Source organism: Bufo gargarizans, chromosome 3 (genome assembly GCF_014858855.1).
Source record: "Bufo gargarizans isolate SCDJY-AF-19 chromosome 3, ASM1485885v1, whole genome shotgun sequence".
Lineage (NCBI taxonomy): Eukaryota > Metazoa > Chordata > Amphibia > Anura > Bufonidae > Bufo > Bufo gargarizans.
This window is the reverse complement of record NC_058082.1, coordinates 18,141,712-18,169,283: the sequence shown is the minus strand read 5'-3', so window position 1 is coordinate 18,169,283 and position 27,572 is coordinate 18,141,712. Positions and strand designations below refer to the sequence as shown.

The 27,572-nt window shown below is 45.8% G+C and overlaps 2 protein-coding genes across 3 annotated transcripts in view; both read left to right on the top strand.

Moving 5' to 3' along the window:
* The window catches only part of LOC122931070 (zinc finger protein 773-like), a 426,553-nt gene that overhangs the window by 131,186 nt on the left and 267,795 nt on the right, over positions 1-27,572 (top strand). The window lies entirely within an intron of this gene.
* LOC122931080 (oocyte zinc finger protein XlCOF7.1-like) lies at positions 862-23,354 on the top strand. Of its 2 annotated transcripts, none has more exons than XM_044285010.1 (9): positions 862-1,218; positions 17,637-17,756; positions 17,869-18,036; positions 18,111-18,263; positions 18,376-18,543; positions 18,627-18,750; positions 18,870-18,967; positions 19,902-19,962; positions 22,329-23,354. In XM_044285010.1, exons 2-9 carry the CDS (start codon positions 17,679-17,681, stop codon positions 22,832-22,834), a joined length of 1,356 nt encoding a protein of 451 aa, XP_044140945.1. In that variant the 5' UTR covers positions 862-1,218; positions 17,637-17,678; the 3' UTR covers positions 22,835-23,354. The 2 variants fall into 2 exon arrangements, with proteins under 2 accessions (XP_044140945.1, XP_044140944.1); XM_044285009.1 differs by lacking the exon at positions 862-1,218 and adding an exon at positions 13,161-13,884.

The window sequence follows — 27,572 nt, the reverse complement described above, 5'->3', positions numbered from 1 at the left end:
ATTACTGGGGCACTAATGTGGGCATTACTAATTCTGGAGGGCACTGAGGCAGTACTATTACTGGGGGGGCACTAATGGGGGCATTATTAATTCTGGGGGACACTAACGGAGGCAGTAATATTACTGGGGGCGCTAATGGGACCATTATTAATATTGAGAGCCACGTTATGACATAGCGACTTAACGACCTTTGTGTCAGGCCACGCCCCAAAAACCACACCCCTGCTTCATCTGAAGTCGATTTGCATAAAACTTTATTGTAATACAGTATTACAGTGTTAGAATGTATTGGCTCCAATGAGCAGAAGTTATTACTACGCGAAGTCACACGTTGTGAATTAATTATTACTGTAAAAAAAACTTGATACCGAACTTGGCTTCAGTTCCAAGGTTTTTACAGTAATAATTCACAAAGTTATTACACAAAGTCTCGTGAGACTTCGCTCATACTCCGTATAGTATTACAACGAAGTTATATGTGAATTGACTTCGGATCAAGCAGCTGAATTCGATTCTCTCATCCCTAGTGACAACCCTAACTGTACTGTACCCCAACTCTGTGTGTAAGACGCTGGTGCCAGGATGGTTTGCATTCAAGTATACACACTTCCTGTCTGTGGAACACAAACTTCCTGCATTTGGAACACAGTGTACTTCCTGCATTTGGAACACAGTGTACTTCCTGCATTTGGAACACAGTGTACTTCCTGCAGGTGGAACACAAACTTCCTGCATTTGGAACACAGTGTACTTCCTGCAGGTGGAACACAAACTTCCTGCATTTGGAACACAATGTACTTCCTGTAGCTGGAACAGAAACTTCCTGCATTTAGAAAGCATGTCACTTCCTGTGGCCATGTTTTGACTAGCAAACATACGTGGATCAGTCATGGACTTTGCAGACTTGCTGTTATTCTATTAGGCAATCACTGAGCGTAGTTTTAGGTTCTGTCGATTTAATTCAATTTATTTGATAGACAGGAAACAAGTGACCTGGTGTGTAAGGTCAGTGTGAGGCCACTGCCTGTTTCCAGGACTTCCTCGTTTGGACATAGCCCTTACAAGGACTTTGCATGTGATCGTCGGACCCAAGAAATAGATCTTTGGACTTTAATGGACTCTTCATGGTCGACTAAGGGTCTACCCATCCGATCACCATCATCAACTTGGATGACAAGACCAACAAACCCAGAGGGAGATAAGTGATCCAGGAAGGAGGTAAGTCAGTGTTTCAGCTACTGCCCCCTAAAGTGGAGTAACTCGCCCCTTAGGCTACTTTCACACTAGCGGTAGCCTTCTCCGGCAGGCTGTTCTGGCGGGCTGTGGAACTCACTGTTAAAGGGGCAGGCTGCTGTGAATGTCAAAGTTAAGGGGGGGGGGAGCTGCTGTGGAGCTCCCATTTAAGGAGATGCAGCACTGCGGGTGAACAGCCTGCTGGATCCGTGCTGCCGCTAGTGCACGCGTGCCTCTGGAGGTCCACTCCGGCCCCATCAACTATGATAGGAGCGGGACAGCATTCCGGCGGCAGCGCGGCAAACATGCCGAGAGGCGCCGGAATAAAACTACGACATGTCCCACCCCCATAACTTTGACCTTCACAGCAGCCTGCCCCTTTAACAGTGAGTTCGACAGCACCCCACCCCCTTGACAGCTGACCTCTACAGAACCCGCCCCATAACACTGACCATAGGTTATAGTCCCCTTAACTGATCTCCACCATTCCCATCCCCCTTAACAGACCTCCACAGCGACTGCCCCTTTAACAGTGACCTCCACTGTACCCCACTCACTTAACAGTGACCTCACAGTACCCCCTGCCCCTTTAATCCTTTAATAGTGGCGTCCACAGTCCCCTCCTCCCTTAACAGTGACCTCCACAGTGGCCTGCCCCCTTAACAGTAACACCAACAGCACCCTCCCCTTTAACAGTGACCCCTACAGCGTCCACCCTTTTATTAGTGACCTCCACAGAACCCCATCTCTTTAACAGTGATTTCCACGACACCCTGCCCCCTTAACAGTGGCCTCTAGAGAAATCTGCCCCTTAACAGTGACCTCCATAGCAGACCATCCCCTTAACTGTAACGTCCACAGCAGCCTGCCCCTAGGATAGCCAGAGGTCCGGTTTTAGGCCGGACAGTCGGGCTTTCAGACTCCCTGTCAGCAGCACTGTGCTGTCTGAGTGTGAGCTGCAGGGAGAGAGTCACCCTCCTCCCTCCCTCCCTCCCGTGCAGATGACAGAAGTAGATTTTTACCTTAGTTTTTTCAATCCCTGTCGGCTGTGGAGCGAGAGGGGGCGTGACCTAATCGAGTGGGGGCGTGGCTTACTCCTATCGCTGTAATTACAGCTGCCAGTCTTTTGGAGGATATCTCTACCAACTTTGCACATCTATAGGCTGGCATTGTTACCCATTCTTCTCTGCAGAAGAGCTCGCGCTCAGTCAGATTGGATGGAGAACGTCTGTGAACAGCAATTCTCAAGTCTTGCCACAGATTCTCAATGGGATTTAGGTCTGTACTGTGACTGGGCCGTTCTAACACATGAAGATGCATTGATCTAAACCCTTACATTATAGCTCTGGCTGGATGTTGAGGGTTGTTGTCCTGCTGGAAGGTGAACCTCCTCCCCAGTCTCAAGCCTTTTGCAGCCTCTACCAGGTTCTCCTGCAGGATTGTCCTATATTTAGCTTCTTCCATCTTCCCATCAGCTCTGACCAGCTTCCCTGTCCCTGATGAAGAAAAGCCTCCCCCAGCATGATGCTGCCACCACGTTTCGGGGTGTTTTCAGGGTGATGTGCAAAAAGGCCAGATTTGTGTAGTACACGACTAAAGCCCCTTTCACACAAGCGAGTTTTCCACGAGAGTGCAATGTGTGACGTGAACGCATAGCACCCTGTCATGCCCCACTCTGACGATGTGCGGAGGTCGGCCAGGATAGCAGCACGAAGTTAGTGTTTGTTTTGGTGCCGTGCTGGATCCGCCTCTCATCAGGTGCACTGGGTGAAGTCATTAGTTTAAATGGCCAAGTGATCTGAGCGGATTATACTAATCATTGTGGTCTGGGAAGCTAGGAGGGAAGGTTGGCTGTCTGTTCCTGCTCTGGAAGATAAGTGTCATTTCTAGTTTGGTTGTTTTGTGTCACCTTTCCCATCCAGGTTCTGTGCTAGCAGGCTGCTCTTATTTCCCCACTTCACCATCTCAGGGAATTCAGGGTTTTGTCAGCCCAGGCTGGAGGACACATCACACCTACCTTCAAGGTCTGCATGTGGGCTGAACAGTGCAGGGAAAGAGGTCAGGGATTATCTAGGAGGTGACCCTTCCCCTGTCTCTCGTCCAGAGCCTGGTTGGTGCGTTATCTGTTTTTCGGAGTGCACGCCCGCCGTGACACACCCGCACTGAATCCTGACCAATTCATTTCAATAGGTCAGATCTGCGTTGCGTGAAAAACGCAGCATGTTCTATATTCTGCATTTTTCACGCAGCCCTGGCCCCATAGAAGTGAATGGGGCTTCACTGAAAAACACATTGCATCCGGAAACAAGTGTGGATGCAATGCGTTTTTCACTGATGGTTGCTAGGAGATGTTGTTTGTAAACCTTCCGTTTTTTTATCGCGCACTTGAAAAGCACATCAAAACACATTGCACTTGCGCAGAAAAAAATGAACAATTGAACGTGATTGCAGACAAAGTGACTGAACTTGCTTGCAAAATGGTGCAAGTTTCACTGAACGCATCTGGACCTAATCTATTACGCTGGTGTGAAAGGGGCCTAATAGTTGTCCTGTGGACAGATTCTCCCACCTGAGTTTTGGATCTCTGCAGCTTCTCCAGACTGACCATGGACCTCTTGGCTGCTCTCTTTGCCTGGGCTGTCAGTTTAGGTGGAAGGCCATGTCTTGGTAGGTTTGCAGTTGTCCCATACTCAAAGGATGGATTCAGAATCCTTTTTATAACTTAACCCTTCTCCACAACTTTATCCCTGACCTGTCTGGTGTGTTCCTTGGTTTTCATCATGCTGTTTGATCCCTAATGTTCTCTAACAAACCGCTGAGGACTTCACAGAACGGCTGTAGTTATACTGAGAATACATTACACACAGGTGGACGCTATTTACTAATGAGGTGACCTAATTGGTCACACAGGATTTTATTTAGGGGAGAAAACCATAGATCATGGGTGAAAACCATGGATCATTTTCTTTTCACTTCGTACATACTTGCCACTTTGTGTTGGTCTATCTCATAAAATCCCAATAAAATACATTTAACTTTGTAGGTGTAATGTAAAAAATTTGGAAAAGTTCAAGGGGTATGAATACTTTTTCAAGGCACTGTATGGTATCTGCAATTGGTTATTATACATTGTAATTTCATGTTATGTATCTGCCATATACTTCAGGAATTATAAGGTACAGTTGGCTTTAGAAATGGAACTTACTGTTCCATTCCTCTCCCTTCCTGCCAGAAGTGGGAGCTCTAGAAAGTTCTAGGAAGATTTCGCTTAGCAAGTCTGGGGTGAGGAAGCATCAACATCTGCTTCTGCTCCAAGGACCTTGGGACTAAAGAGACGGCAGGGTCCAAGGTCACCAGAATATCTGCAGGCTACAGTGTACAAAGACAGAACAGCGATCAGTATTTATAGCTATACAGACTCTGCTGCAGGTGAGGGGCAACATATTAAGTCACCCATCACCACAGTTGCAAAAGCCTGCATTTCACAAGTCGACACCTATAGGAACAAGTGCAGTGGCTGGGTTTAGGGTGGCCCCAATGCTACGCTTGTTCCCCCAGACACCGTTGAGGTGTCACCATGTGTTGCTGCTCTCCAGAAGGGATGGTAAGGCATGATGCACCCCAATGGGAAACAAGTCCAAAGAGTCAGGGTCTGCAGTAAACCAGGGTGATTTTTTACTGGAGGAATTTAGGTACAAAACAATACAGACGAGGCATAGGGCTGGCTTCTCCAGTCTCCCCCCTGGCAGAAGAAGGGTTTGTTGCTAAGGAAAGGTCTGAGCTAGCTGTCCCTCTTTCTCTTCAGAAGGCTGGTACCCTGGTCCAAGGCTGGTGATCCAGGGTCTGTGGCAGCGTATCACTGTCTCGGCGTCTTCTGGTCACTCAGTAGTCTGACAAAGTCTCCTCTTCCAAACACTGTTCCCTAACTGCAGCACACTAGGGGCTCTAGCCTCGGACTGCTCTCCTTATATACAGTTTGTTGCTAGACTAGAACCTTCTAGTGGGAGGGGTGGAGTGGAGAAGCTCAACACAAACAGATACATTGTTTCAGCTCCCGTCTGGCATAGACTTACATCAGAGTTTCAATGATACTCAATAGTAATGACACAGCAGGTTTTCCAGACAAAAACACGTTTCCAGACATAACAGACATTCAAAAGGTCAGGCTGTCTGCTTTTTGGTGGTAAACAAGTCTGGGTGTGTCCCTCCAAAACATGGTATTTTTCAAACCCTATGGCAGCTGTGGGAAATGACCAGCTTCTCAATCAAAGCCCTAACAGTCTCTCAGTATTCATTAACCCTTTCCACAGAGCCATGAAAATACAGTGATAATGGACAGGATATATATAGAGCAGTACACAGTATTAAACAGTGCAAGTTAACCCTTTTAGGTGAAATAAAGTAAAAAGTTTTATCTTTGCATAGGGGAAATAGGCAAATATACAAATGTCAAAGTACTCCCTGCTCTATGGCACTAAATAATAAGTAGCAGCTTTTTGCTGTTAGAGAAGGTAAAAAGAGCTAGAAGGACTACTTGACAGGGCTATTGTCTGCCATCTTGCATGCCACCATACCTCATCATTTGGGGATAAAGACACTGTAATTCATCCTCTGCACAAGGTAAAGAAAGACGTGTGCTGTTCTACGCCTGATTCTTTCCCGTCGCCTTTCCACTGCACCGAACCCCAAGAAGCGACTTCCTGAGGGAGTACACCATGACACAACACCTCATCAGGGCCACTACTACTCCTATCCTCTGTATCTGCTCCTCAGAGGCTCGCTACACATACAGTCTGTAGATATAGTAGTATGAACCCAATGCTCCCCTATTTAGTACATAGAGTATAAATACGCACAGTATGAGGGCAGCGCTGAGTATGCTGCCTGCCCAGTCTGGTCTCCAGTACACCTCCACATTTATTGGAACACAGATCCTGAAAGGCAGAAGTGCCTCATTACTCAGCAATATAGGAATTCTGGAGTTGGAAAGCTGTAGAACTGGAATGGAGGCGACATTTGACTGTGTAAACATTGCTGCCCTGACGCTAGATGTGTGCACAATGGTATACATTACATCTGCTGCTTCTGCCGCAAGCCCTGGAGGAGTAGAGGATGCCGCAAGCCCTGGAGGAGTGGAGGATGCCGCAAGCCCTGGAGGAGTGGAGGATGCCGCAAGCCCTGGAGGAGTGGAGGATGCCGCAAGCCCTGGAGGAGTGGAGCATGCCGCAAGCCCTGGAGGAGTGTAGGATGCCGCAAGCCCTGGAGGAGTGTAGGATGCCGCAAGCCCTGGAGGAGTGTAGGATGCCGCAAGCCCTGGAGGAGTGTAGGATGCCGCAAGCCCTGGAGGATGGGGGTGGCAGTGGCTTTGGCTGCAATAAACATACAGTGGCTTTGCTCATACTGATGCTCCCAAGTACCGGGGCAGTGATCGAGTGATAGGAGGGTGTATCCTTTCTTCCCTCAGGGTACACCCTGATGTGGGGGCCTCTGCCTGATGGTAGTTGGGGTGCCCTTTGTGTTAACATTTTGTATGGGTGCAAGGCAGGAGGTGTAGGACCAGTGACAGCAATGGTGCTGAAGTCAGTAACCAGGCAAACTGGGAATAGGAGTTGTAGTACTTCCAAAAGTCTCAGAACACAATTCCACTAGTACGCAGTGCAAATCTTCCCAGATGGCTTTGTATAGGTGTAGGCCAGGCTTAGCACTGATGTACTCTTACTCTTTGTCTGCAGAATCTGAGGTTGACAGTAATATTCTGAGGAATGTCTGTAAAGGATAAGATACGATTGGCCAGGTCATGTCCCAGTGTGGATGGTGTCTTAGCAGTAGTCCACTCACAGCAGTAAAGTCTATGTGTTTAGGCAGCAATGTAACTTACTATCTCTGTTTGACAATTGCAGATCCTGTAACTTCCTGTTTGTAACCTTTCCTGGAGTACTGCGGTGTATAGATGTCCTCTCCTGGTAGATCATCCAGCAATGGTTAAAGGGACACTGACAGGCCCAAAAAGCATATTTAGGTATATATATGACCGTACAGGTCTTATAAAGTGCATTAGAATCCTCTAAGTCTCCCCCCTGTCCACCTCATAAATACAGTAATCTGAAGTTTTATAACCTGCTTTCCTGGTGTTCTATCTGCCCAAGGGGCGGCGTTTCCTCTCAACTTGCGCCCAGCCAGCCTCGCCACAACTGCCGTTTGAAGAGCCGCCCAGCTCATCAATATTCACTTCGCTGGGCGGCTACTAGTGTCCCCGGCCATCTTCAGCGCATGCGCCTGGCACCCTCACTGGCCGGGATCGCATCGCGCCTGCGCACAGTCTGATTCCCAGAGGCCGATGCAGCCTCTGCTTAATGCGCATGCGCCGGGCACAGCAGCGCTTCAGAGTAGCCGCCCAGCGAAGTGAATATTGATGAGCTGGGCGGTGCTTCAAACGGCAGTTGGGGGCGGCTGGCTGGGCGCAAGTTGAGATGAAACGCCGCCCCTTGGGCAGATTGAACACGATGAAAGCAGGTTATAAAACTTCAGATTACTGTATTTATGAGGTGGACGGGGGGGAGACTTAGAGGATTCTAATGCACTTTATAAGACCTGTACGGTCATATATATATACCTAAATATGCTTTTTGGGCCTGTCAGTGTCCCTTTAAGGTCCCTTTACAGGGGATGATATAACAGCAGATTGTTAGAAAGGAAGCCATTCTTTCCCGACGATCTGCTTTTTGCTAGCGGAGGAGACTACTGTATTCACATGCAACGATCTCCTCCAGAGTATGGGCAGGAGCCATTGCTCTTCCCCATAAGGACTCGTTTGCCAGCAGGAGATGGTGATTACACGGCACAATCTGCTGTAGGTAAATGATCATTTTTGCACAAACGATCGGATTACCCGATGAAGTATTGAGGAGTGAGGCGAGACGCAACCTCTCACTTTCTCTGTAAACTAGACTGAGCTAGATTCGCATTCAGGATCCACAACCAAACTTCCTCTAAGGACTGTATCAGGGTTGTTTAACCCCACAGGATCCATACAAGAACCATGCTGGGTATACATGGCATTCAATCACAAACATTAGAGTTGGTGAGGTTCAGCTGGCTAGTGTTACTGTGTGTACAACTGGTACTATCAGCACTATGGCTGGCACAGGTCTTACTGTGTACTGCTACTACTGGTACTATTAGTACTATGGCTGGCACAGGTCTTACTGTGTACTGCTACTACTGGTACTATTAGTACTATGGCTGGCACAGGTCTTACTGTGTACTGCTACTACTGGTACTATTAGTACTATGGCTGGCACAGGTCTTACTGTGTACTGCTACTACTGGTACTATTAGTACTATGGCTGGCACAGGTCTTACTGTGTACTGCTACTACTGGTACTATTAGTACTATGGCTGGCACAGGTCTTACTGTGTACTGCTACTACTGGTACTATTAGTACTATGGCTGGCACAGGTCTTACTGTGTACTGCTACTACTGGTACTATTAGCACTATGGCTGGCACAGGTCTTACTGTGTACTGCTACTACTGGTACTATTAGTACTATGGCTGGCTGGTGTTACTGTGTGCACTACCATTTATACTATGCTTGGTGTTACTGTGTGCTGTACTATTGGTACTATGCTTGGTGTTACTGTGTGCTGTACTATTGGTACTATGCTTGGTGTTACTGTGTGCACTACCATTGATACTATGCTTGGTGTTACTGTGTGCTGTACTATTGGTACTATGCTTGGTGTTACTGTGTGCTGTACTATTGGTACTATGCTTGGTGTTACTGTGTGCTGTACTATTGGTACTATGCTTGGTGTTACTGTGTGCACTACTACTGGTACTATGCTTGGTGTTACTGTGTGCCCTACTACTGGTACTGTTGGCACTACGGCAGGCAGTGTAGTTATTTCATACTATTGGTAACTAAGAGATTCCGTCTAACAAAATGGCCACATTGACTATGTAGAGCCTAAACCGAGCCCCCTCCTCCTAAACCTCCTGGCTCACGTGCACTAGCATCATAGGGGAGAGGGACGAAGGAGAGGACATGGCTGTAGCCTGAGAGATTGTCTATTATATTTCTTTACAGTCTGCAATTGTGATATAGGACAAGTAAGGATTCAGAAGCATAAGGAGATTGTGTTAGATTGTAGGTGGTGTTACCTTTATTTGATTCTGGTTTACTGCCCCTTAGCGTGTAGAGTGCAGGGGTAGACGGCGCTAACTGGCGATATTGAAAAGTCTGGAAATGTAAATTCACTGAAACTGCAATCATGTCGGCCTCGGCAAGGCTTATCGCTTCCAACTGAAAAGGTTTCGGTCTAAGCCCCTTAAAGGTGTTGTCCGACCTCCAACTCAACAAGAGATAATGGTCGGAATGTGTTTACAATAAAAAAATAAAGCCCCTCATCTCTCCAAGCAGCTCCGTTCTAGCACTGACAGTCCTGTCGCTGCTGCTTCAGGCACCTTGTGGACCGCAAGTGTGACATCTTGTCTGTTTTCACATGCACCACTGCAGCCATGCACTGGCCTCCGCAGCCATATGTTTCTTGGGAACACATCACTCCTGAGACCAGTTGATGATGTCGCACATCTGGTCCACAGAACCCTGGAAGCAGTGGAAATATCGTGCAGTAACAGAGCTGCTCGGAAGAGGTGAGTGGCTTTTATTACAGCCATGATTTCATTTTGAGTTAGGGGTCTCGGGGTAGGTTGTCATAATGTAAGAAGTTATGTACAGGGGTCATTCGCCCTGAACTTACTGAGGAGGAGACACTGACATGAGGTGTAGAGTCTGAGGAGAGTCAAGGTATGATCTGTATGTAAGGTGTGCTGAGCTGGCTCGGTGGGTATGTAAGGTGTGCTGAGCTGGCTCGGTGGGTATGTAAGGTGTGCTGAGCTGGCTCGGTGGGTATGTAAGGTGTGCTGAGCTGGCTCGGTGGGTAGATATCCTTCATTACTATCGGGGTAAAAGGGGTGTTTTATCAAAGTGTAAAAGTAGGGATCGACCGATTATCGGAGTTACCGATATTATTGGCCAATATTCATGATTTTTAAAGTTATCGGCATCTAACCTTGCCGATAATGCGTCCAGCGCGCTATCACGGAACATGAGCGCACTGCTGTCAGCACGCCTATGTTCCCTCAGCAGCACAGAGGAGAAGGAGTCGCTCTCTCCCTCCCCCCTGTGCCGTGCTGCCAATGAGGAGAGATGGGTGGGGGGCGGGCGCACTGCTCCACCAATGATAATTAATGTCTAATACAAATACAGGAGGCGGTGCCCAGCCTATATGACAGGAAGCTGCGATCAGCGGCAGTTAACCCCTCAGGTGCCGCACCTGAGGGGTTAACTGCTGCCGCTGATTGCAGCTCCTCAGAGGCAGGGTACCGACTATGTGATTCTGCGCCGACACACCCGCCTCCTGTATTAAAACGTTAATTATCATTAGCGGCGCAGTGCGCCCCCCCCCCCCCCCCCCAATATTAAAGTCATTGGTGGCGCAGTGCGTCCCCCCCCCCAATATTAAAGTCATTGGTGGCAGTGGCCACAGGATCCCCTCCTCCTCATTGGTGGTGCAGTGGCAGCTTCTGATCGGAGCCCCAGCTGTGTAATCCTGGGGCTCCGATCGGTTACCATGACAGACAGGACGCTGCTGAAGCCCTGACTGCCATGGTAATCTCCCTGCGGCTGTGTGTACTATGCACAGGGCAGCAGGGAGAGTGTGAGGTCCTATTCACCCTCATAGATCTCTATTAGGGTGAATAGGACAAGGGATTAAAAGATCCCAGATTCTAGCCCCTAAGGGGGGAAATAGTTATTAAATAAAAAGTTAAAAAAAACACAAAAACTAAATATTAAGTATCAATGACCCCCTTTCCCAATTTAATATATAAACAATAAATAAACATATCGCACATTGCCACGTCCGAAAAGTCCAAACTATTAAAACATTTTAAAAAAATCTCCTATGTGGTGAACGCAGTAACAGAATTTTTATATTATTTTTTTTTTTTATGAAAATGCACAGAATATCGGTATAAGTTATCGGCTATCGGCCTGAACGTTCACAGGTTATCTGTATCGGCTCTAAAAAATCACTATCGGTCGATCCCTAGTAAAAAGGGATGGTTATTTGTTTTCGGGCCTCTGGTGGCGGTGTTTCTGTCCGTGCTGCACATGGCGGTTATTCTGGATATTAGCTGGTGGGCAGAATAATGGGACCTGAAAGAAACGCACAATTTTCACTAACAAACTTCTCAATTGCAAGGCGTCTCTAGGACCCTGTTGGGCACCTCTAGCTTGGATACAGTATGAGATACAGTTGGGCATGGACTGGAGCACCTGAGAATTCTCTGGTGGGCCCTCTGACACTGGCACAAGGCCACCTGCCTGCTGTCCTTTCCCAGCTGCTTAGTAATAACGCAGGGCCCCGCTTTGGTGCTGCCTGCTTGTATCTGTGCCATCTTTTTACTTATTCAGAGCGAGCAGAGAGGGATGGAGCTAGTTCAGCCTCAGATAGGACTAAGAAAGAAAGAAAAACTTGGAGGACCTTTCACTCGTATACAAACTAAAACCTAACTATACCTGTGGGCAGAGCGGCGCCCAGGGGTCCCCCTGCACTTACTAGTATACCTGGGCGCCGCTCCGTTCGCCCGGTATATGCTCCGGTGTCTCAGCTCCATCTGTTGTGTTGGACTGATTTTTTGTAGGAGGCGTGTCCCTTGCTGCAGTGCTGGCCAATCGCAGCGCACAGCTCATAGCCTGCTATTGGCTGCTCCCCCATCGCCGGATGTTTTGATCCACGCGGCGGCCGTGCAGGGATCTTGAGCGACATGGGTGCCGGGGAGCAGCTAAATATAATACATATGAGGGGCCTGGGCATTGGGGGGAGAACTTTTAGACTTCAGATAACCTCTTTAAATGTTGTCATTGTAGTTATACAGTTTAAATTCATTTTGGTAGCCCAGCCCTGAGAGCCCAGAGTCGCTGCCATCTTCACCATCTGGGGAAGTCTGGAAATCTAAGTTCCCTATCAGTATGTGGGTAGAAACCAGAGTACCTGGATGGCAGAACATACAAACTCCATGCGGATGGTATCCTTGGTTGGATTACAACGCATGACCACAGCGCTGCAAAGTTCCAGAGCTAACCACTGAGCCTATGTGTGTGTCCGTGGCACACTAACCTGCTCCCTGGGGGTGGGCCACCCCATAGAGCTTTGGAAACTCCAGAAAGTGGTATCAGCCTCATGCTGATTGGCTGATGGTCAGCCAATCAGTGCTGGGCTTTTTTTTTTCTCTCTCTGCTGTGTCCAGCTGACAGCACAGCGAGGTGGTAGTACTTGCTGACTGTGACTGGTGTCGAGCCCTGGAGCACCGGTCCTTCAGAGTCTGGACGTTTGTGGACCTTTACCCCTATTTCTACTTTTAGAAGCCATCAACTCCCTACATTATTGCACTCTGAAGGGTTAACATGCACTGTGATTTAGTTTGTTGTTTGCTCTTACACTATTATACTGTGATATTGCATTTTACATAATATGTTCTGCTTAATTGTAATGAATTATAGAACTTAAAGGGAACCTGTCACCGGGATTTTGTGTATAGAGCTGAGGACATGGGTTGCTAGATGACCGCTAGCACATCCACAATACCCAGTCCCCATAGCTCTGTGTGCTTTTATTGTGTAAAAAAAAAACTGATTTGATACATATGCAAATTAACCTGAGATGAGTCCTGTCCCTGACTCATCTCACGTACAGGACTCATCTCAGGTTAGTTTGCATATGTATCAAATTATTTTTTTGACACAATAAAAGCACACAGAGCTATGGGGACTGGATATTGCGGATGTGCTAGCGGCCATCTAGCAACCCATGTCCTCGGCTCTATACACAAAATCCCGGTGACAGGTTCCCTTTAATAAGCCAGTTTTTCTTTCGGCCAGTTTCGATACATCTCTCTCAGTGAACTTTTGACCGTCTGGTTTAGATCTGCCAGACGGTTGTTTACGTCTGGAAACTGCTTAGTCATTCAAACAGATGGAAAACAGTGTTCAGTAGGAGAGACTCTGCCTGACTGCACAAGGGACCAGAACAAGACAGTGACACAGGAATATTCTTCCCGGCGACTGAACCTCAGAACCTGCACCACCAGCCCTGTGACCAAGGAACCAGCTGGACTACTGAGCCTCAGAACCTGGACCACCAGCCCTGTGACCAAGGAGCCAGCCGGACTACTGAGCCTCAGAACCTGGACCACCAGCCCTGTGACCAAGGAGCCAGCTGGACTACTGAGCCTCAGAACCTGGACCACCAGCCCTGTGACCAAGGAGCCAGCTGGACTACTGAGCCTAAAAACCTGGACCACCAGCCCTGTGACCAAGGAGCCAGCCGGACTACTGAGCCTCAAAACCTGGACCACCAGCCCTGTGACCAAGGAGCCAGCCGGACTACTGAGCCTCAGAACCTGGACCACCAGCCATGTGACCAAGGAGCCAGCCGGACTACTGAGCCTCAGAACTTGGACAACCAGCCCTGTGACCAAGGAGCTGCTGGACTACTGACACAGCCACTGCACTGGCACCTCTAGAGCTGGCCCATGTGTGGTGCACAGGAGACAAAGGGCTGAGCAGACGAGTGGAAATGCCTGGCAAGTGTGACAACCATTACCTGATTGATGTGCATTATACTGCATTATCTGTACTCAAAGTTATTACTGTGTTATCTGTGGTGTTACATGGGACTGCAGGTGATGTCTACTACATTATCTGTACTCAGAGAGTTATCACTGTGTTATTTGTGGTGTTACATAGGACTGCAGGTGACATATACTACAGTATCTGTACTCAGAGAGTTATCACTGTGTTATCTGTGGTGTTACATAGGACTGCAGGTGACATCTACTATATTATCTGTACTCAGAGAGGTATCACTGTGTTATCTGTGGTGTGTATATATTTACTTTTTATTTTAAAGTGTTAGACTGTAATGAGTTTATTTCTTGTATGCTCTATAATACATAGCCTTTCTTGAACTGTGTTAACCCTTTGAGAACAGGGAGCACATTCGGAGATCATTGTCTGTATGGGCCCAGAACCAGTCTGGTTGTGGAGTGAATTGTGTTTCTGCGCTGTGTGGACTATGTTGGCATAGGATTTTTGGGCTTAACCTTGTAATCAATGAAAAATGACTAACCATTGCCATAGGGAAGGTGTGTATGTGACGGGGGTATATGGTGTGTATAGCGACCTACAGGATGAGAGCTGACGGCTGTCTGTGGTGGAGTGCTGTGTAGCCGGCAGCGAGGTCTCCCAGTGACATCTATGTGTGCGGAGAAAACTCTCACCAGACTAAACGTATATGGTCGTCTGGATGAGCCCTTAGGAGGCAGACTTTAATTCCATTTATTTGCCCACCTTAAAGGGGTATTCTCATCTGAGACAATGGGGGCATATCGCTAGGATATGCCCCCATTGTCAGATGGGTGCGGGGCTCACCTCTGGGACCCGCACCTTTATCAACAAGGGAGCGGAGAAGGTGGTGTCTGGAGGACTTCAGTCCGGCTACCACCAAGCGCTCTCCACATAGAAGTGAATGGGAGCACACTGCGCATGACCGGCCACAGCGCCCATTCACTTTTATGGGCCAGACGGAAATGGCCGAGCCAGTGCTCAGCAGATTTCGGTGGCCCCATAGAAATGAATGAAGGGCGGGTGCATGTCTGCATTGCACCCTCCACCACTTTTATGGACCTCTCCGACATACAGTCAGGTCCATAAATATTGGGACATCGACACAATTCTAAAATTTTTGGCTTTATACACCACCACTATGGATTTGAAATTAAACGAACAAGATGTGATTTACCTGCAGACTGTCAGCTTTAATTTGAGGGTATTTACATCCAAATCAGGTGAATGGTGCAGGAATTACAGCAGTTTGCATCTGTGCGTCCCACTTGTTAAGGGACCAAAAGTAATGGGACAATTGGCTTCTCAGCTGGTCCATGGCCGGTGTGTGTTATTCCCTCATTATCCCAATTACAATGAGCAGATAAAAGGTCCAGAGGTCATTTCCAGTCTGCTATCTGCATTTGGAATCTGCTGTCAACTCTCAAGATGAGATCCAAAGAGCGGTCACTATCAGTGTAGCCATCATTAGGCTGAAAAAACAAACCCACCAGAGAGATAGCAAAAACATTAGGCCTGGCCAAAACAACTGTTTGGAACATTCTTAAAAAGAAGGAACGCACTGGTGAGCTCAGCAACACCAAAAGACCCGGAAAACCATGGAAAACAACTGTGGTGGATGACCGAAGAATTCTTTCCCTGGTGAAGAAAACACCCTTCACAACAGTTGGCCAGATCAAGAACACTCTCCAGGAGGTAGGTGTATGTGTGTCAAAGTCAACAATCAAGAGAAGACTTCACCAGAGTGAATACAGAGGGTTCACCACAAGATGTAAACCATTGGTGAGCCTCAAACACAGGAAGGCCAGATTAGAGTTTGCCAAACGACATCTAAAAAAGCCTTCACAGTCCTGGAACAACATCCTATGGACAGATGAGACCAAGATCAACTTGTACCAGAGTGATGGGAAGAGAAGAGTATGGAGAAGGAAAGGAACTGCTCATGATCCTAAGCATACCACCTCATCAGTGAAGCATGGTGGTGGTAGTGTCATGGCGTGGGCATGTATGGCTGCCAATGGAACTGCTTCTCTTGTATTTATTGATGATGTGACTGCTGACAAAAGCAGCAGGATGAATTCTGAAGTGTTTCGGGCAATATTATCTGCTCATATTCAGCCAAATTCTTCAGAACTCATTGGATGGCGCTTCACAGTGCAGATGGACAATGACCCAAAGCATACTGCAAAAGCAACCAAAGAGTTTTTTAAGGGAAAGAAGTGGAATGTTATGCAATGGCCAAGTCAATCAATGACCTGAATCTGATTGAGCTGCATTTCACTTGCTGAAGACAAAACTGAAGGGAAAATGCCCCAAGAACAAGCAGGAACTGAAGACCGTTGCAGTAGAGGCCTGGAAGAGCATCACCAGGGATGAAACCCAGCGTCTGGTGATGTCTATGCGTTCCAGACTTCAGGCTGTAATTGACTGCAGAGGATTTGCAACCAAGTATTAAAAAGTGAAAGTTTGATTTATGATTATTATTCTGTCCCATTACTTTTGGTCCCTAACAAGTGGGAGGCACAGATGCAAACTGTTGTAATTCCTGCACCGTTCACATGGTTTGGATGTAAATCCCCTCAAATTAAAGCTAACAGTCTGCAGGTAAAGCACATCTTGTTTGTTTCATTTCAAATCCATTGTGGTGTATAGAGCCAAAAATATTAGAATTGTGTCCATGTCCCAATATTTATGGACCTGACTGTATATGCCCCATTGTCTCAGATGAGAAAATCCCTTTAACGCTTTATTTACTTTATAGCAGGGGTGGCTAATTACCCCTTCCAGCCCTGGAGGAATTTTTGTCATTCCCTTCTTTCCCGAAGACAGAACTTTTATTTTTCTTTCGTATGGGGGCTTTGTCTTACAGGAGAAGTTGTACTTTCTAACAGTACCATTTAATATGGCATACGATGTAGTGGGAAGCTGAAAAGATGTAAAATTTGGTGGAACTGGAAAAAAGTTTTATAGGTTTCTTTTTTAAAGCATTCCTTGTGTGGTAAAACTGACCAATTGCCTTCATTCTCCGGGTCAGTTCAATGACCGCAATAACTCATACTGTATTTACAGTTTTTCTTGTGTTTTTTAATACAAAAAAAAAACTTTGGAAGGCCTTAAAAACTACAGCTGTAACAGCCTCGGCTTCATAGAGACCCAGGTTACAGCAGATCTTAGGGAAGCCGTTCGGGCCCAGATACCATAGTCACAACTGTGATCGGCGTTATCGCTGATCGTATTTATTTTACTAACTTATATATAGTGCAGACATATTCTGCAGCACTTTACAGATATTATCATCAAGCTGTCACCAGTGAGACTCACAATCTAAGTTCTCTATCAGTCTGTCTTTGGAGAGTGGGAGGAAACCGGAGAACCCGGAGGAAACCCACACAAACTCGGGGAGAACATACAATCTCCATGCAGATGTTGTCCTTGGTCGGATTTGAACCTAGGACCCAGCAAAAAACGGCAGATATGATAGGCACTATCTTTAAAGACATGACTTCTGCCTTACATGTACAGAAGCAGTAGAGAAGGAATTGAGATAACACTCCATGATCAGTAGCCCGGTACATATGTCACTTCCATTGTAGGCTATGAATAGTCTGTTCTCATTAGTGAGACACTATACTTCATTTTAGATGTTCTTCCAAATGTGATTGATGTATTTATTTAGCTCTGGTTCCTCTTTGTTTTTCCTCTGGGTCTATAGGTACAAAACTCACAGGATTTTTCCATCAGTGACCAACCAAGGATGGAGAAGGACCAAAACCACATGGCTGCAGTGATAATCGACCTTGCCCTGGAGATCAACTCCTTGATAACTGGAGAGGTGAGAGTCTCGCATGACATCAGTCTTACCTCTAGTAATAAACCAGGTAAATGTCTGGAAAGGTGGAGGCTTCTTAGAATCTCTGTAGTGATCGGTGTCTCCTCATACACAGGATTACACAGTAGTGAAGAAGTCGTCTGATGAGGGTGTGACCCCTCGTGTGTCAGGAGGACGGAATAGGACCCAGAGCCCCATCACCGAGCCTCCACCTCATTCACTGATACATGAGCAGAAGATCCTAAAACTTACCAACAGGATCACTGACCTGCTGACTGGAGAGGTGAGCGCTGCTGGGACATTATACAATAACGCCAAGGGAGGTGTCTGGTAATGATTGTATCCTTGTGTTGTCAGGTTCCTATAAGGTTTCAGGATGTCGCTGTCTATTTCTCCAAGGAGGAGTGGGAGTATTTAGAAGGACATAAGGATTTGTACAAGGACGGAAGCCACATGGCTACAAGGATATTAGTCCTCTCCCGGGAAATCATCTCCTTGATAACTGGAGAGGTGAGAGTCTCACATGACATCACTCTTATCTCTAGTAATAAACCAGGTAAATGTCTGGAAAGGTGAAGACATCTTAGAATCTGTGTAGTGATCGGTGTCTCCTCATACACAGGATTACACAGTAGTGAAGAAGTTGTCTGGTAAGTTTGTGACAGCCCGTGTGTCAGGAGGATGGAGCATGACCCAGAGCCCCATCACCGAGCCTCCACCTCATTCACTGATACATGAGCAGAAGATCCTAGAACTTACCAACAGGATCACTGACCTGCTGACCGGAGAGGTGAGCGCTGCTGGGAATGCTGGGACAATATACAATAACACCAAGGGAGGTGTCTGATAATGACTGTATTATTGTGTTGTCAGGTTCCTATAAGGTGTGAGGATGTCGCTGTCTATTTCTCCATCGAGGAGTGGGAGTATTTAGAAGAACACAAGGATCTGTACACGGACGTCATGATGGAGAATCACCAGCCCCTCACATCACAGGGTAAAAGGAGACCTTCCTGATAATAGAGGAGATACCAGGTTTTGGGGTCACCTAGAGTCGCCCCTCATCTGATATTCACATATAGACAATGTATTCAGTCTCTGTGTATATTTCTATAGATGGATCCAGTCAGAAAAATCCACCAGAGAGGTGTCCCAGTCCTCTACATTCCCAAGAGTGTCCAGAGGAGAAGCCAAATGTCCCACTGGATCATCAGGTAGGTGAAGCTGAGATTCCTGTAGATCCTCTATAGATTGATGTAATGAAGCTTTCTCCTCATCTTCTCCAGCAGCAGTGGAGTGGACGCTGTATGTGATGATGGCGGTGACTGTGGTTGGTCGTGGCCACAAGTGGTTTCTGTTTGGACATCCACTCGGCCATTGATATTCATTATGGATAAATGTAAAGTTCTGCAGTGTAGATGTAAATTATGGACTAAATGACAGCACAATGCCAATCATCTGCTTCTAAGGGGAGCAGAATACACTTATGTACTCAGGGCAGACTATAGCATTTTCCTGAGGAGAAAATTGAAATGGCATCCCCCCCTTCTTGCCAAATTCTCAATCCATCCCCTTCCCTAATGTTAAAGACATATGTTGATGGACATTACATACACTGCTACAAAGCATACAGGATAATACAGATCCACATACCTCTTACATCCAGTGATGTCTTTTCTGATGTAGATGTTCTCTTTCTTAATCTTCTCCATTTGGCCCAGACCACTTTGATGACTTCTTTCTCTCCCCACCCCACCCCCTGTAGTGCCAACATATATACATGCGATGCACACCACAGACCTGAATGCTATGAGGCTGAATGGCAAGGATGGGAGCCTCTTGAGCCGGCTGTCCCCCTCAGAGGCAGTTCGGCCACCACCTGAGGCAAGATGCTCAACTAGCCTCATAGTAGATATGACTCTGCATGTAGAAGTTATGGACCTTATCTTACTGCTTAGCAAATAATTAGTGGAGCCTCAACTGGGATATGCAGTTCAGTTCTGGGCACCAGAACTGCGTAAGGGGGGGGGGGGGGGGGGGAGTTATGTATCTGTACAAAAATAAAAAAATATGCTGAGCAGATTTTCCAAGGTCATCACAAAAAGTATTTTTCTTGTTTCTCATGTCCTTCATGTGTGATCCTTGCAGGAAAGTGATGGAAGTGGAAGGACGAATGGCCTGGAGAACCCCACATCAGTGTCGGTGACTGGTAAGAGCCTTTCATAAATCATGGGCTTTTTTTGCGGGACAAGTTGTATTTTTCTAATGGGACCATTTTGTATTGCACACAATGTAGTGGGAAGCTGGAAAAAAATTCCAAATTGGATGGAATTGGGAAAAAGTCACTTTTATGGGTTTTGTTTTTACGACGTTCCCTATGAGATAAAACTGACCCATGCCCTTCCTTCTCCGGGTCAGTACGGTTTCAGTGATAACACATTTATATAGTTTTTCTTGTGTTTTATTACTTAAAAAAACAACAAAAAAACTGTATTTGCTGTAGGCCTCATGCACACGCCTATTGTTTTGGTCCACATCCAAGCCGCAGTTTTGGCGGCTCGGATACAGACCCATTCACTGTAATGGGGCCGCAAAAGATGCGGACAGCACTCCGTGGAATAGGCAGTTATATTAAAGGCTGTCCATGCCGTTCCGCAAATTGCGGAACGCACACGGACGCCATCCGTGTTTTGCGGATCTGCGATTTGCGGACCGCAAAACACACAACGGTCGTGTGCATGTAGCCATTTTCTGACTACTATAACTTTTTTTTTATAAATATATGTACAGAGCTGTGTGGGGACTCCTGTGGAGCAATCTTTACATTTGATTGGTATCATTTTGGGGCGTGTATGACTTGAATCTCTTTTAATAAAATTTTTGGCAGGAGGTGAAATGATGAAAAAATGGTAAACCAGCTATTTTTTTTTGTGGGGTAAATAATTTTTATTAGTATGGGTGTTTTGGGACGTGGCGATGCCTAGGATTTTATTTTTTATTATGGGGAAATGGAGTTATTTGATTTTGCTATATTCCTATGAAGCCCTACCACAGGTAGCGAATAGCTCCGACAGTTGCCACTAGGGGGAGCTGTTCCAGCCCCGGAAGTGCTGTTTTCAGTGCTCGGCTGCCGTAGTCAAATGATATTTGTGGTATTTCAGAGCATACAAAAAAAAAAAACAGCCTTGGAAAAAACCTTGTAGTAAAATGGCAGAGCCTGACAGTGAGGTGCCATGTACTTTACTGTACAACAGTCTTAATACTCAAATCCCACAACAGTATGTCAGTCCGATTGAAACCAAATGTGAAAATTATATTAAGGGAAAGATTATTGACCTATTAAAAAATAATCCGGCATGGCCGTCATATAGTCACCCCAAGGTGAGGCATCTCTTACAATGTCGTAAGGGTGATTTTTTTCTTACCGGGTCCCTGGAAGTTCTTCTCTGACCTATAAGTCTTATATACACACACAGGCACGTGCATACAGTGCCATACACACACAGGCACGTGCATACAGTGCCATACACCGTAAAGATGTCTCCTCACATACCGTATGCCTGTGCACTGCATTACAGGGCTGGAAGGACAGCAGAGGGAGAAGAGTGGCATAGGGTCAGCCTGCTGTAGACAAGGGCTGGGGTTGATGGACGGGGGCCTCCCTAACTAAGGCAGCTGTAATAGCAGAGATGGGACCCAATAGTATTTTCAGGGAAGGGTCCATGAGAGAATTCTCCGTTCCCCGGTTGGGCCAGTCCGACAATGCACTTTGTTTAGGAACATTAGGAAATATTGTACAATGTGAAGGCTGAGGAATAGAAACACGAGGGGTCGGTTACAGGTGGTCTATCTGAAGAGGGGAGGTTTCTGATGATGGGTAGATTGTGGTAGAGACTTCCAGAAGACGGGATAAGCCCAGGTGAAGCCCCGGAGGGGAGGATGTGAAGGGGTAAAGTATGGGACCTCAGGGGCAGAAGATATAATGGGGTTGTTAGTAAATGGAGGAGCCGAGCTGCAGTGAGGTTTGTAGGGATGAAGATGGTGAATTAGATTTGGTAATTGGTAGAAGTGAAAGGGATGATAAAGAGAAGCGGCATAGATGGAAGGGGAGTTTAACCAGATACGTCACGTTTATCGGTGGTCACATGGACTAGGAGCAGCTCCGCCTCATAGAAGTGAATGGAGCTGAGCGGGATACCAAGCACGGCCGAGAATCATAGGATCCCCACCAACTTATAGTTGTCCTGTAAACAGGGGATACGTTCTCACAACTGGAATACCCATTTACTTCTTGGAAGAATCCAGTTTCTAATGAACAGGGGACCAATAATTTTTTAGCAACGTTTCATGTATTAAAGATAATCTGGTGATCGTTTTCTTGAATTCAATATATTTGACATTTTTATTAGCAGTTTATATAAATTCTGCTTGTAGATTATGTCTATATAACTTCATATTATTGGCACAGTGCTTTATCTGATGCTTTTGTGCGTGACTAGGAAAATGACATCTTGCTTTGTTAACTGTATTTTGATATGTCCTGCATATTATTTTACTTGGGATTTCTTTTTCCAGGTGAAGACCGTACGAGAGGCTCCCGCGGCCATGATGTAGAAAATAACCAATCGCAGACTGGCAGGAAAAGAAGAGGACCTAGAGTGGAGAATGCGTTTCCATGTTCAGAATGTGGGAAATGCTTTAACTTTAAATCGCATCTTGTTGAACATCAGAGAAGTCACACAGGAGAGAAACCTTACGCATGTTCAGAATGTGGAAAGTGTTACAGTCAGAAATCCAAAGTCCTGAAACATCTACAATTTCACATAGGGGAGAAGCCATATTCATGTGCTGAATGTGGGAAGTGTTTTACCCAGAAATCATGCCTGGTTAAACATCAGAGAATTCACACAGGGGAGAAGCCATTTTCATGTCTTGAATGTGGGAGGTGTTTTACCCTCAAACCAAATCTTCAGAAGCATCTACGAACTCACACGGGGGAGAAGCCATTTTCATGTACAGAATGTGGGAAATGTTTTACTCAGAAAACACATCTTGTGAGACATCAGAGCATTCACACATAGAAGACATTTTAATTCTCAGATTGTAGTCAAGTGGTGGGTGTGGAGGTCCATCGTAGGACCTGCTGCCTCAGGACCGACCTACAGTACAAAAAAACCTAACCTAACACAGAGATCCTGGACAAGGTCCCAGTGATGGTTGTCTGTTAATGGCTGGAATCGTCTTCGATTACTGTCCCTGGAACCAAAAACTGCAGTATGGGGAGTATCCAGGGTTTATTTCAGGACCATGTGAACGGTTGACTTTGAACCATTTCTTTAATGAACAAAGGAGCCTTAAAGTAAATGTGTCACCAAAGACTTTTCCACCAGTTAAAACCAGATAGCGACACATTTTTTTTTCTAATCTGTTTTTACTTTTTGATAGCAGATTTATTTCTTCTGTTTCCTGAACCTTATTATGGGGGCGGCCATCTTGAACATGATTATGGGGTGGACATCTTGCCTGAGCTGTTCTTAGCATTTAGAAAGCATTGACTTGTGTGGGAGAGTCTTCTAGGCATGCTCTGTGACCTGTGCAGAGGTCATTGTACAGGGAGGGAATACATAAGCTCTGACAATCACCTATTGTGAATGGAGGATCCTCTCTTATCTGTCATTCTTACCAAGCCTGTAATGATATCACTTCTGTGTAACGATAAGCAGATAACTGAAGTAAAGCGGCACCTATAATTCTTAGTGGCCAGTGCGAAAACTGCAGGAATTTATGGTTTTTGTTTAAATATAGATATTGACATGGAAAAATAACAATCAAAAATTATTTAAAACATGTTAAAGATAAAACCATGATTTAAACAACCATTTTCTGATGGTTGTTATTACTGTCCAGAATAAGATATGATCATCCAGTCATAAGCATTGTCCATGGGACTGCTGGTGATGGCTCCATACATTGCTTACTCAGCCTGCTGCTCCATTCCTTCAGGGAACAGGACCCACATTCTTGTGTTTGGTGGGGGTCCCAGTGGTCAGGCCCCTCAATTATCAGATGCTTATCCCCTATCCTATGGATAGGGGATAAGTTAGTAACTTGGAACCAACCCTTTAACGTTGTGACCCCTGTTCCCTTTCATGTAATTTTAGTCCTTTCTACTCTGAAAAACTCCTTTACTTCAGACGCAGTCATAGTTTTTTACATGAACTGTTAAATCTTGATGGACTAGTCTGGAACCTTGCACATATCTGTTTTACCATGGCTTCAGAGCACCATCAATCCAACGTGAGAATTATGTGAGAAGATGTAATAGAGAATTCTCCCACAAGGAACTTACCTGAAGAAATAGGAACGGGGACAATGATATTTCCTAGAATTGCATCCAATGAAATTGATATTTAGCTGAGGTCAGTGTGTGTCTGACTCCATAATAAGGAGGACACTGAGGACAAATAGACTTCATAAGATGTCATCAATGACTTTGTAAAAATAAACTTTTGGACAATATAGGACCCGCTAAAGAAGTATTCTAGGCAGAAAAAAAATCTTGAATGTATCTGGTGCAAAAGTAAAGCACTTACCAATGTTATTATCTGGTAAATGTAGCTTACGCTTTCACACTAATTGTAGTTCAAACACATTTTCAGTGAACATAATACTTGCCTGCACTGTTTGTTTGTCCGCCCCATGCCTGTATCGGTGAATGTTTATGGCATCTGGAATAAAGAACATCCACTTTTTGGTGAGTGCCGTCTACTTGTTTCTTCTTTGTTGCACATTTGAGAGACTTAAAAGCAGAAGCACCGCCACGAGTGGTAGAGAATACCCAGTCTAGGAGATCCTTTTTTTTTTTTTTTTGGAGAAAGGGAAAAAAAGCAATTGCACCTCTTCTGTGTTCTGGAACTTTTTTTACATTACTGCAACATACCGTGTAATTCAAACACATTTTACAGCAAAAACCACATTGACAATTGTCAATACCAGTGTGCAATGTGTTTGGTGTAATACCCCAAGAAACCATATCAGATTTGAGGGGTAGTTCGGGGACAAGTCATAAATGTCAGGAAAGAACGAGGGCATACTCCAACCTGTCTTATTTGGATATACACAAACTCACTCTATTACAGATATAGAAGTATCCATGATATGAGCTATTGGAGCAGGTCACATTATAGACAATGGTAAGGTGTGTATAAAGAGAGTCCAGTGAGGAGAAAAATATAGGAAGAAGCAAGAACAGGAGGAGAAGGAACATCACACGACTGTGTAAGAACAGACCGCTGGACGGTAGCTACGATCATAATATTGTGCACACGTATATTTATATGGATTGTATACATTTTAATTTAGTTTACAGTATTTTTTTGCCCCATAAGATGCACCCCTCCCCCCCCAAAAGTGGTGGGAAAATGCTGCCATTTTACATCGCAGACTGCGATGTATCAGCTGGAGGGGGACGGACGGACGGAGGGGCCGGTGTCATGCAAATGCGGTGGGGCCGGTGTGCTCTCTGTACTCCGGCCCCACCGCTCACTCACTTCCTTAATGCTTAAAGAGGACCTTTCACCGATTAACTTAGTGACTGGAATCTCCGCCTACTATAACTTAGTGAGCGGAGATACCGGAGGGCATAGCAGGAGAACGAAGCGGCGCCCGGGGATAATAGTAAGTGCAGTGAGATCCCCGGGCGCCGCTCTACATGTCTGTATACTTAGTTCACATTGTAATAATCGGTGAAAGGTCCGCTTTAACACGTTTTATAACAATAGCTTTAATTGACGTTCCGATCCCCAGCCCCATCTGTACTACTGTGCTTACTAAATGTCCTGTAGCAGGCAGAGCAGGGCGGCCGGCCGCCGTAACTCACTGACGTCACGTGCCTGCGCCGCCTACTTCATTTATAAAGTAGGCGGCGCAGGCACGTCACGTGATATCAGTGAGTTCCGGCCGCCCGCCCTGCTCTGCCTGCTACAGGACATTTAGTAAGCACAGTAGTACAGATGGGGCTGGGGATCGGAACGTCAATTAAAGCTATTGTTATAAAATGTTTAAGCATTAAGGAAGTGAGTGAGCGGTAGGGCCAGAGTACAGTGACCGCACCGGCCCCTCCTCTCTCTCACAGGTTTAGCTATGGTATATAAGGGCATCTGTGGATGCCATTATTATGGGGTGAGGGATATGTGGATGGCACTGTTATGGGGTGGGGGATCTGTGGGTGACACATATATAGCAGTGCCATCCACAGATCCACCCCCCATAACAGTGCGTCATGCACAGATCACCCCATAACAGTGCGTCATGCACAGATCCCCCATAATAGTGTCATGCACAGACCACCATTAGTTCAAAACCCACCAAAAGCACACCTTTTGGTTAAAAATATTTTTTTTCTTATTTTCCTCCTCAAAAACCTAGGTGCGTCTTATAGGGTGAAAAATACGGTATTTCATGTTGGGGTTATTGTAATGTTTATTTATATTAATTTACTGTGTGATCTAAGACTTTTGGATGTCATGACTAATAAAGTTGTTGACTGGAGCTAATTGATGCGGTCCTGAATCTTTAACATCCAGATATAGCTGTAGGTATCCATGTGTAATTGGCATATGAATACGGACATCTATATTAGAAGAACCCTTGATGATACCTTGTTGACATAAAAAAAGAAATAAATCCAAACAAAAGGGAATGGCCGTGGCAGGTCCCATGCTGCATGCCTGGCAATGGATGAAAAAAATACACGAGCTAGAAAATTAATTCCAAAAATCTATTCAGGAAAACTCTCAAGTTAGAAAAGATAAAGATTCTTTAGAAAGTCAGGTCATTAAATCCTCAGAAGAGGAGATGCAGGTAAAATACAAAAACTGGGGAATTAAAAGGTGCATTAGCTGAAATCAGCAGAGAGAGGAGACATTGCGAGTGCCTTTGAAGTTTTACAAGAGCAGCTTGATATGGCAAAACTGGCCAAGTCCATTGACGATGCCACCAATAGACAAGGAATCTCCGTTACTATACAGGATATCTGTTCTGAAGGGACAGAGAGCAGAAGCAAACATGCCACGGCTACTGCACCCTTTCCTGTCCGTGCTTATGAGACTGGGACTTTGGAGTGAGCAATATGCCTGGGTGCGAGGAATTGCTAATGAGTCCTCTTCCAGAGTGCCCATAGCCATGGGGGAGATAGCAGGAACATTGAGTCAGGAGAAGAAAGTGAGGACGATTGTGAAGATTTGTCTGTACATATGACCCCTGCCATCTTTAAACCAGTGTATTTTCCACCAGCAATGCTGACGGGACACCACAAGGGTTGGATAGTAGAGGAGATGCTCTTTATTCAAAATCTTTAAAAAGGCATATTCTCACCCAACTGGTAAAAACTCTTAAGGGAGTGGCAGTAAAATGAAGTCGGGGGAACATATCACTTTTCGTGCAGCGAATCTAAAGTAGAGATTGAGGTGTAAATTTTGGGTGTAAAAGTATCACCGCTCACCACTGATAGGAATGTATGGTGTGCTCTACCTGAGGAGATCAAAGAGGCAAGAGGCACCTATGATCAAACAGCAGAAGCTTTGCAAAGGATCATGCGTCCAACTGCTATAGGCTTCATGTTAGCATAGCAAATAAGGCTAAGTTCACACTTCAGTTGTTTTTTTTTGCGGATCCTTTGTAACAACGCCTAAAACGGACAAGAATAGGACATGTTCTATTTTTTTTTGCGGGGCTACTAAACAGACATACTGATGTGGACCCATTAAAATGGGACGCGGAAACAAACAACGTTCGTGTGCATGTAGCCTAACACAGCGA